The sequence below is a fragment of the Athene cunicularia genome, assembly GCF_003259725.1.
Source record: "Athene cunicularia isolate RWA chromosome 2 unlocalized genomic scaffold, athCun1 chr2_part1, whole genome shotgun sequence".
Lineage (NCBI taxonomy): Eukaryota > Metazoa > Chordata > Aves > Strigiformes > Strigidae > Athene > Athene cunicularia.
Window position 1 is genome coordinate 111583139 of NW_020799095.1, and position 12024 is coordinate 111595162.

General features: G+C 39.0%; 1 protein-coding gene across 1 annotated transcript in view; it reads right to left on the minus strand.

Moving 5' to 3' along the window:
* Positions 1–7302: 7302 nt before the first annotated feature.
* Positions 7303–12024, minus strand: part of LYPLA1 (lysophospholipase I) — a 13992-nt gene continuing 9270 nt past the window's right edge. Inside the window, exon 8 of the mRNA XM_026842873.1 lies at positions 7303–10879. Within this exon, the coding sequence (XP_026698674.1) occupies positions 10826–10879 (54 nt within the window). The 3' untranslated portion in view covers positions 7303–10825. The remainder of the gene's footprint in view (positions 10880–12024) is intronic.

A 12024-nucleotide genomic window follows, 5' to 3' on the forward strand; every position in this document is an offset into this window, starting at 1 on the left:
CGGGGCGGCCCCGGCTGGGGTTGGGGGCGCCGGCGAGTCCCGCAGCCACTGATACAGCGAAAGGATCACTTGGAGTCACCACCCCGTCCCCCCAAAACCCCACCGGAGGAGAGTTAAAGGCGCTGAGCTCGTAAAATGGCTCGCCCTCGCCAGCTGGCGGCGTCGCTGCTCCCGCCGGCCTGGGGGCACAGCGCGGCAGGCACCGCAAAACACGGCACCGGGAATTCGCTTCCCGTGTTCAGGCTTTTCTTCAGCTGTCACAGGTGATTCTCTTATCTTGAAACAGGTGGGTAATCCCCTCTTCCCTGTAACGGAAAAGGTGTTTCTTAGTCTCTTCCTAAAGAGTTGCTTTGTATAAAACAGAGCGAGGATTTCAAATTGCAGGTTCAGACGAAGTTCAGGATTTACCAGTTCAGTCAATACGAGGATGGAGATAAACTTTTGCTTTGGCCAGGTATCATACTGTAGTGTGCCACAGTGGTTCTAAATCTTAATCCGAATCTTACGTATGTTCCAGTGGGACATACCACGCTTATAAAGTCTGATAAATTTACATTATGTACCATCAATTAAATTCTGTTCATCAGTTGAGATACATGCCTTGTTACTGTGATTCGTTGTTGAAAAGAGCAGCATCATTAAACCGTTTTTGTTGTAAAATAGAACTGTTTCCTTCAAGAAAATGGTAAGCATATCTGAAGGTTACAGAAAGATTATCCCCTACTAAGATCCAGGAGAGTGCTTACACATGCTGCTCAAATCTATTATGAGTAAGCAGCTGAATGCTGTGGATGCCCATGTTGTAAACCGAGGACTGTGAAATACGTACATCGGGAGAAGAGATGAGATAGGCCTTTTCTTTGCAATGACACTCAAGGAAGCAATTACAGCAGGAACTCCCACTGCACTTATGTGTCACGTACTTTGTGGCAAGACTGTCTTATGTTTTGATGCCATACAGAGACAGATGGTTTTCAGGCACTTCTGCATCATGCTCAATACACACAACGGTTGCAGCATCTGCCAGCTGAAAGGCTTGCACATACAGAAACATATTAGAAACAATTAAAATTTGGGACCTGGATAGGAACTTCCCACAGGTTAGATCTGGGCCATGAACTGGACAAGCATACAGAAACTTTGCAGCTTTTTTGTTTGTTCTGCCCAAGGGGGGAAAAAAAAAACAAAAACAAAACAAAACAAAAAAACCACCAAACAAACAAAAAAAAACCAACCCAAAGGAATGATTTCTTTAATTAAAGAATACCTTTTATTTCAGGAACATATTTTGGGGAAGGAAAAAAATATAGCAGTGGTGGCCACACCATTTAAGGGATCCTACCAGTTCAGGTTTAATTCCATTTTATCTAGATGCAGTAATCTAGTACCTGTAATAATCAACTCAGGTTAAATAAGATGCTAACCTCAAATGAAGTTTATCATAATTTTTCCCACAACCACATCACTGATAAAAGCAGACGCTGTGTTAGCAGCTGAGAGCTATTGCTACACTATATGGTAAACAAGCTTGTATGTGTCCTACAGTAGGTGCAAGTTAGATCAGGGATAATGATATCATAAAACTCGAAATTTCAAATCAGTCAGTATGGTTAGTTTGAACTTACTTAAGTTCTGGAATGAAGTCTTCCAGTATTAATTTCTTTAAAAAATACAATTCAACAACTTCTTCATTGGAAATGCATGGAAAGAGTTAAAAATGCAGATAAAATTTATTAACTTCCAAAATGTATCACATACGGAAAAGATAATTGTAAATTAAATACTACACAGCACTTATGAAAGGCCTGCTGCAGAACTGTAAGGGGAAAGCACATCACACTTGTTTAACATCTAAACTAATAAAAGGAGCAGCAGAGAAATGTTTCAGCAGGGAAATCAAAAACTAAAGAGATGGTAATGCACATCCCTTTTTGCTAATGGATGCCTTAAAACTAAATACAGCTCACATTATTTGTACTGTATGCTATGATATCAGAACAATACTCAATTAGCTGCACCAATACTAACCTTTATATTAGCTGCTCTATCATCCCCAGGACAGCAATTCTTTATTGCAAAGAAATAATACTGCCCCCTCTGTGGTTATTCGCTTTTAGCTGGTTCTAAACCAAGCAGCTTTGTACCACATCAATCTCTGCTATAACACACCGCTCTAAGTCCCAAGAACAGTAGGAGAGGGAAAAGAGATCAAACAAAAGTTACACTATGTAACCTTTTACTTTCTGTTTAGTTTCCTTCTCCTATATAAACCCATTGGAAAGAAGAAATAACATACTATCTGTTGCACAGCATTTTCCTGTTACAGCATATTCTCACCATTCTTTTACAACATTTTCTAAAAGGTAGCATATACCTGCTGCTGCAAAGATCCTGTGTCTAACTTGCTAGAGCCTGTCATTTGCTGACCAGAGGGCCTTCCACAATACTGAGTTAATAGGCAGAGAGCTCCCCTAAGAGGGTGCATGTACAATATGTAGATTTTTGCAAACTATTCTCACTTGATATGAGACAGCATCTTAAGAAATCAGGGGGGCAAGGGGGGCAAACAGTAGCACACACAAAATTTGTAGTGAAGGATCTATGAACTCCTATCAAGGCACTTAAAATCCTCCATTTTCAGGACTGACATTCTATATGGAAAAACTCCTCTAATCAAATGTTAACACAGCTATGCGAAATATAACATCCACAGCCTTCCAAAAGGTTTTATGTAACCATGTGTTATCCCCATAATGCCTCTCCTCTTTATTTGAGCCGTCAGTGTAACAATGACTTAGGTCAGAATTTCAGTTAGTCTGAATCAGCCAACTGATCCCTGACATTTGCAGGGGAAGAAGCAATGAGTCCAACCACAGATACATGAGGGGAACTGTAGCAAATGGAAGTTCTGATTCCTCGTAATGGCAAGATTTTCCTCAAAAATTTCTGAAACAGTAACATGCATCTTGATTAGCTGTTTCTATGGTTATTCAACAGATGGGTTGGGTGGGGTTTTTATTTATATCCTCACACTAGCTCTAGATTATAATGGTATGGCCTGAAGTTACACCAAGCATCATTTTCAAATTCCAGTGTTTGTAGTACGTTATTAAGTTTATTTTCAAGATGTCTTCACTTTTTTCAACTTAGAAGCAGTAACTGGAGGCACTAAAATATAAAAAATATTAAAGAAAATGTTTGGGTTTTTTTTATTTTTAAGGTCACATTATTAGACATCTCTATCCTGGGGAAACCTCTTATTTTTTGTATAGAGACTGAAAATCCTGAAGCCTTTTAAAGATCCCCCCAAATAATTTTAAATACTACAACACAGCTAGCAATTTTTTTCAAGCAGAAGCCACTTTAAGAGTTTGCTTGTATTCACAACCAGGGAACATTCAGAGTCCAACTTCTAGACTCCATCTGCTCCACCGTTAATGCAGACAAGTAGCCTTTTAAAAGAAGAACTTTGAATGAATGAGCCCTTAGGGAAGCCTATCTTCTCCCCAGGGAGAAGCTAAACCTCCCACTTCAATGCCTGAAGCAAGGTTCACTACACCTCAGCAAACTGGCTAGAAGTTTTAAATTTTGTGAGTTTTGCAGAGAAAAAGGAATCAACGGGTTGCTCTCTTCCAGTAATTGGAATTAAGAGAAAAGCATTATCTACTAATTCACTTTGTGGATGTCCATTAAATTATACAAGTACTTAATTTAAATCAGCTTTAATCAGCTACATCAAAGGCACATGTTTCACTCAAAGAGAATTAATAAAACCTGCTATCCCCAAGGCAAATGGTAGTAACATCAGAGTGGCAAACAATGAAAAGAAAAAAAAAAAAGAAAAAAAAACAAAAACAAAAACACTGTTCTACATCTATTATTCTTCAAAGAATCCTGTTTTCAAGTTAACCAGAAGACATTCTGAGAACTTGTTGAGAGTCACCTTCTTCCCTTAAGCCAGTGGTCCCATATTATATTTGATAAAGTCTAATACAATAGTACATTGTAACTTCTTTACTATTGCTAATTCTAGGCAATGTTTCTCTCCTTGCAATTACCTCCTCAGGGATGTCAAGTGTGTTGGGTCTGTGGGTGTGTGGTGGGGGTTTTGGTAGTGGTGAAGGGAGCTACAGCAGTGGCCCCCCTGTGAGAAGTTTCTTGAAGCTCCCCTGGTTCCAAACTGGATATGCCTCTAGCCAAGACTGAGGCAATTAGTGATGGTGTCTGTGCTGTTGGAGAACGGCTTGCAGAGAACAAGGCCATGGGTCTCTGCAGAAGCTGATTGCAGCCATGTGAGGTAAACAAAGGAAAAAACCCACGGTACAGTTATGCTAACAAAGGACTGTTATGTTAACAAAGAGAGAAAATGAGGTACATTATGGCCTTGTGTATGATAAAGGAACGGCCCTGGGAGAAAAACAGGTTCAGAAGAGGGAAGATGTTGCGACATACCTGAAATGCCACAAGGGGCTGGGATATTATAATGTAGCCTTTTACATGTATCCAATAGATTTGTGAGTAGTATGCATGATTATTGTAGCGTGCTTATATAAGGTGTGATTTCTTTCAATAAAGTTGAAGCTTGCTCTATCATTCACACTGAATCGGCTGCTTGCTTCCTCTGCCCGCCGCACTGTGCCTCTGCGATAATGTATTTAAGGAGAACCTGGGAGGAGGAGTGGGAGTTGTGAGGGAGATACCTCTGCAAACTAGTGAAGTCGAGAAGGAAAGAAAGCAGGTTTGCCAGAGGAGAGACTCCCCTGCATCCTGGAGTGAGAGGGCAGGCTGTTCCACTGCAGCCTCTGGAGGTCCACGGTGGAGCAGATGCCCACCTGCAGCCTGGGAGGACCCCATACTGGAGCAGGTGACTGCACCTGAAAAAGGATGGAACACTGTGGGAAGCCCACACTGGAGCAGTTCATTGCTGGGAGAACTGTGACCTGCAGGAGAGACACACACTGGAGCAGTCTGTGAAGAACTGCAGCCTGTGGGAAGGACTCATGTCAGAGAAAGTTCATGGAGGACTGTCTCCTCCGAGAGAGGAACCGTGCTGGAGCAAAGGAAGAGCATGAGGAGTCCTCCCCCTGAGGAGGAAGAAGCAGCAGAGGCAATGGGTTATGAACTGTCAGCAACTCCCATCCCCTGTGCCACTGGAGGGAAGGAGGGAGAGAAATCAGAAGCAAAGCTGAGCTGGAAAGAAGGGAGGGTGGAAAAAATGTGTTTTTAACATGTGGTTATACTTATCACTGTCTTACTCTGTTTGACTGGAAAATTAAATGGTGGTGGTGGTGTTTGAATCAAATTTTTTTTTTTTTTTTTTCTTCCTTTAAGGAGTCTGTCTTTTGCCCATGACCATATGGGTAAAACATCCCTCCTTGTCCTTATCTCGATTCCTGAGCTTTTTGTTTTATTTCCTCCTTCCCATCCCTGAGGGGGAGGAGTGAGTGGCTGTGCAGTGGTCAGTTGCCCTCTGGGCTGAAACCATGACACCAGGGCTGAAAGTAAATAGAAACTAAACATCACAAAGTTTTTCAAAAACTATAAACTGACAAATTACTCTGTATAGCATTGCATCTTTCTTGTTACTAGCTATTCTTATACCCTTCAGTTGCCACAATATATTCACATACAGCACTGCATCTGATGTGCATTTCCACACATGAACTTCAAAACTGTACTCCTCACTGACTTCTAGACATCAGAGTCTATAGAGAGAAGTGGCCTTTTAGTTGCTTTAAACTGCTCGAGTGGGAAAGTCTCTCTTCACTATGTGTGCAACTGATTCCCTTTCAAGTTTCTCCAGCATCTCTTCCCAAATAACCTCAAGTTTTCTCTAGAGTGCCCTACACTATGTGTACAAGGCATCAGCCTCAAATATTACGCTTAACCTAAAGAGCATATGTAACGCCTAACGTGAAAACTGCTTCTGTAACAAATATGCTAAGTGCTACGTATGCCAAACCTAATATAACTTCAAAAGCTTCCTGACACCACAGAACCCCCAGAGAAAGGTGTAGCAATACACAGTGAGAAGACTTTGGTTCTTTAGTGTCCTAGAATAAGGCTACTAGAAAATACTTTAATTTCTTCTACCTTTCAAAATTACTGCTAATTCCAAGAAAACAAGTTAAAGCAAACCTCATGAAGTTCAACAAGGCCACGTGCAAGGTCCTGAACCTGGGTCAAGGCAATCTAAGCAGATACAGGCTAGGCGATGAGTGGATTGAGAGCAGCCCTGCAGAGGACTTGGGGTTACTAGTGGAAGGAAAACTCAAGTCATTAGCAGGAACTCACAGCCCAGAAAGCCAATGGTATACTGGGCTGCATCAAGTGTGGCCAGCAGGTCAAGGGACAAGATTCTCCCCCCCTGCTCTCCTCTTGCAAGATCCCACATGCAGTACTGTGTCCAGCCCTGGGGCCCCCAGTATAAGAAGGACATGGACCTGCTTGAGCAGGCCCAGAGGAGGCCACAAAGATGATCAGAGGACTGGAGCACCTGCTGTACGAGGACAAGCTGAGAGAGTTGGGATTGTCCACCCTGGAGAAGAAAAGGCTCTGGGGAGATGTTATAGCAACTTCCAGTACTTAAGAGGCCTACAGGAAAGATGTGGAGGGACACTTTTTAGAAGGGATAGAATGATAGAACAAACAGAAATAGGGCAGAATTAGGTATTAGGAAGAAATTCTTTACTGTGAGGGTTTTGAGGCACTGGCACAGGTTGCCCAGAGACGCTGTGGCTGCCCCCTCCCTGGCAGTGTTCAAGGCCAGGCTGGATGGGGCTGTGAGCAACCTGATCTAGTGGAAGGTGTCCCTGCCCATGGCAGTGGGGCTGGAACTAGATGACCTTTAAGGTCCCTTCCAACCCAAACCATTCTATGATTCTCTGAAGAAGGTAGCTAAACATAATTTGGTCTTTTTTTTTTTTTTTTTTTTTTTAGTAACTACAAATCATTGTTACTTTGTATTATATCATAATGCATATATTACCATGCAATTTATTTGCAAGAAGCCTCAAAAGTGCCTGTTTCACAGCACATGAAAGCTCAACTTCTTTCAGGTAAGTATGGAAAAAGTCTTTAGTACTTTCCCAAATGCTGATTGAAATTTATTTAACAATGATAAAAATGGAAAGATTTTACATTTTCCCTACTACAGAAATAATTTCCAAAATTATGATTTCTTATAAATAAAATGAGTAAACTACTTAAATTACATCTTAGGTGTTTATATTAAATATAAATGGCTTATACTTCATAACAAAGAAGAAGCATTCAGTATTTATAAAATTTCAGATACACAGGCCTTGTACATATGGCTTCATTAACATCTTACAATTTGTTCTCAGTCATACCCATCAACACAAATAGCACCTCTACAGAAAAGATGCATCCTAATTATTTCAGTGAATTGCTGTATAGTCCATTAGCGAGAACATGTTTTAATTAACAGTTCTAATACCAGTTACAGTGTACAGTACTTTTACCAACCTACTGTGTTGTAATTATACAAGATAGGAGGAAGAGACCAAATCATACAGCCCTCACCACAATAGACTCCAGTACAGGATTACTTTAGGAAAAGCTGGAAAATTCAGCTTATGATAAATAATTCAACATGTTTATTAAGTAGTGGGCAACATATTCCAACAAGAAGTCAGACTTCTGGCTGCACAAAACTGCAGTCAAATTTAAGTGCCATTTTGAAATTAAAACCACATTAGGGAGTTAAATACCCATCAAAACTAACTGATCTGCAAGCAAGATATTTTCATATCAATGCTTTCGCAGGTTTCACAGACCTCATCCCCTTTTGGAGAAAGTCTAACAGTACAAAAGATAAACTTAATTACTGAACAGTTTCAAATTGCAGTTTATGAGGATAGGACATTCACTTTTAGAACACTGACAGCCCAACTTCTCCATTGTAATAGAGTATTATGAAAATCCCCACACCAGACTGAACTATTGTTCAGTCTGAAAATACATGCAATTATGGAAACGATCCCAGCATCACATCACTGCAGGTAGTGAGGACATTCAGCTAAAAGATCATACAGACAGCCCTCCAATCAGCTGAGAAGTTACAAAAGACAGGAGCTCAAGATGTACACTGTAGTATGGGAGGAGACAGGATACAGCCTTGAAGTTTTGTCTAGCTTCTGGGCTGTTTAACAACCCCCAGCTACAACATACATACACTCCTGCAAAAAAAGACCTGAGGGAAATTCTTCCAACAATACAGAAGTTCAGAGTAAGTCACATTTGCTAACATATACTTTGGTAACACAGCTCTTTGCAGGTAAAGCAAGCAGCAAAACATCAGTATGAAAAAAATCCTGTTATGATAGCTGAATATTTGAACAAAGTTAGTACATAAAGCATTTCTGGAAAAACATATGAAAGCACCAGGACAACAGTTGAAGCTGACTTGGGTTAAAATGTGTAAGTACTAGAAAATCACCACAAGCTCTGAACACAGTTCACCATATTGAAGAAAGTGTTATGAAGCTAACAGAATAAAGCTAGGACTAATCTCATTTTAACATCTTAAGAAATATTTTCAAACTCATTCTAACAGAAGAAAGAAAATGCGAAATGAGTACACAGTCAATTAGAAGTTGAACATGACAGCTGAACAGTATTATCAAACAATTTACAAACAGAACAAGAAAATAATAAAGGAAAAATTACAAGCTTGTGCAAGAACTTTGGAAACATGCCAATATTCAGGGAATTATTTAGACAATAGGGGAATGAGGATAAATCTAAAAACTAGGAGAAATAACATGTAGCTTGCTTACCAAGTTTGCAATTCAGCAGCACTGCAAAACTAGCTAATGCAATTTGGGAATGACTCCAAGGTAGGACACATTTTTTTCCTCAATAGAACTTTGGCACAACTACAATAAGAATATTATGGTTTCTTCTGTGCACTAGATTAACTGAAAGACAAATTGGCAGATCTATAGAACAGAGTGACTGAGGGAAAAGAATAATTAAACTTCAAAGTTAACAGACATGCCCTCTCAACCACACAGATGGAATTATCTAAGAGTGTTTCAACACCATCTAGGAAAAAAACTCCTTTTCAATTTTACATATTAAGAGAAGTTCAATAATCCAGAGGAACTGCATTAGAAAAGAAAAACAGCTTCCTAAAAATGAAGTGCAAATGCAAAAAAGCACTGAAAACTGAGAACTCACACTAGGTTAACAAGTCAGACTTCTGGCAGCAGTTGTGTTAAAGAAGGGATATAAAGCCATAATTTCCGATTTATACATTTGTACTGGCAGATGCCTCAGTTAAGACAACCATTTGATTAAGATGGGATAGGAGAAAGTACCCTAATGCAGGCATAAAGCACAGTGCTGACACAGCATATGCATCCAAAATAGGAATATTCATTGCTTGCAAAGATATTACAGCATAGAACATTGTTTGCAGCATATTATATAGTAAAAACTGTAGTGTATTTTTTAAACATTCCTAGTGTGGTGACAGCCTCTGAACTCTACAGAAGAACAGCTGTTTGCAGAAATAAATTATGGCTCTTAACTGCAAAAAGTTCTTGAGTGTGCATCAATTTCTGTAACCCAGTGCATTCTAGAATTTTAATTAATTCTGAAAGAAGAGACATTCTGTATATTGTAGATTTTTTTTTCCCCCCGTAGTGGATCTTCATATTCCTAGGCTACACTGATCTAGGGAAATGTAGAATGATACATTTGAAAATGAAATTCTTTCTTCTTTTTCAGAAAAAACTCGAGGCTCAACATACAATAAGCGTTAGAAGATATCAATTTAAAATTAGATTCCAATTGCACTCAAATTTCTATTAAAAAAGAAATCAAATTAGACAATGTCTGTGTTACAGATAAGATATCAACAATACACAGAACTACACAGCTGCATTGTTTTCAGTTACTCCAAAGCAGACAGAAAAGTCAAAGCTATATGCTGGAATTGCTCATGTGAAATTTATCAACATTTCTACACAAATGAAAGCTACAAAGACTAAAACACAAGATGGACATTCAGTACAAAAGCAGGAATTTTTAAATGAAGCTCAAATTAATCCTATACACTTCTTCAGAGTTCTGTTCCAAGTCAGCATTTGATATGAGTTTACACTAAAAAAAAAGACAGTAAGTGACAAATGACTGTCTAACAAGGAATGAGTCCCTTTATAATTTCAACAATATCTACCTATATGAAAAGTTAAAAATCGAGGTGGTTTAAATATAAGAAATACCTTCAGTGACTTCTAGTCATTATAGGAAAACAACCCTCCTCATCGGGAACAACAATTAACATTTAATATTTAAAGCTTCGTCCTTTGTAGCATTTATTCTACCATCATATGCCCACTATGTTACATGTTGTGTACTTTATGCATCCATTACATAAAGGAAACGTTTTAATATTCTTTCAATGCGCATTAACAACAAATCATGTCTCAAGTATAACTAATCATATTTATGTTGCTCATTTAAATTTAGTTTTTATTTACTTGTACAAATAGTTTGAAATTCTGAAATAAAAAAAAAAAAAAATCAGATATCTTAAAATAGTATGCTTCGGTTACATTCTGTCATTGTCACCTAGCTGCCACATTCATATAGCCCCACCAGTGGATGATTAATACTAACAAGATTATCATTTCATGTACATGTGTATTATTTAATCCTCATTCTAAATATAAATTTGCAACACAGTAGTACACCGCAGGTACAGAAGTAATGCTTCCTATCAGGCATGTGAAAAGATTAACACTCTACCACAGTTGATGCTGGTGTATTTATATAGAAGGCTCCTCATATCATTTCAGTCTACGGGAGGTAGATGTTTGTCTATGAACTGTTTTACATCCATCATCTCCTGTTTAAAGATAAAGGTATGTATTAGTTGATATTCCCTACTAATACATATTCAGCTACACTAAACCATTTCAGTTCTAATGAGCAGCTGGGCTACAAATATTGAGTAGTTACTTGATAAAATCATACCACTTTGGACATTAACAAATAATTGCTGATAACTCTTCAAGGCACTATGTACTCAGCAAAGACTAAAATACAAGAAAAAGAGCACAGAGGGGTTTTTTTTTTTTCTCTCCCTCTCTCTCTGAAGTGCAGACGACAAACTACATATTAATCATCAAGAGATCTGAATAGCACCAGGCTGAGCATGGATAGGATTTGAATGTAGCTAAAAACCATAGATTCATGCAAACTTTTGCATGTTACTAGCAGTGTGAAAAGCAAGCAGCTCTTCCTCCTAACCATTCAGTTTCACTTTCATGATGCTTCCTTCCTTAAAAAAAACAAGTAACACAGCAAACTTCACTGGGGAACCAATCCATGTAAAAAATAATTTTTTTTATTAAGTCAGTGTTGTAAGAAAGAGCACATTATTAGTATTTGTGTGACAACTCAATGCTATTACTGCCTAAACACAATACAACTGTGTAAATGTCCCAAAGAGGTTGTCCAAAGGTACAGGTCCCACAAGATGCAGCAATCCAAATTAACAAAGTTACTGCTGCTGACCAGTGGCAGATCTGTTCCTTACCTCATCTTCTGTTTCTTGCTCCTACCACTTACTTTGTGTGAGTTCTGATACTTCATTACGGCTGCAAAAACTAAACTAGCGGCTTCTGACATTTAGCAAGTTCAGATGATTCAAAGAAGTTCCTGATCAGTTCCAGAGCTGGTGCAAGAAGGAAAAGAGGGGCACAGAGTCATGAGCAGAGGGAACTAGTTCACCTCTTTCTGGAAGCAGCAAGCCATTACATCAGCTCAGCTGCCTGCTGAGCCAGATTCATAAATAGACGTTCAGAGGCTGCCTCTTCCACAGTGTCAGTCCTGCCTCCTTATTTATTTGATGTCTCCATCCATAGAACTAACAGGATTCTTCTCTCCAAAATCCCATGTTGTATTTATGCTGTCACTGTGAGGATCTGCCTTCCAATTCAGTGTTGTTTTGTTTTTTTTTCCAGTAAACAATTAAGATTGCGGGGGGGG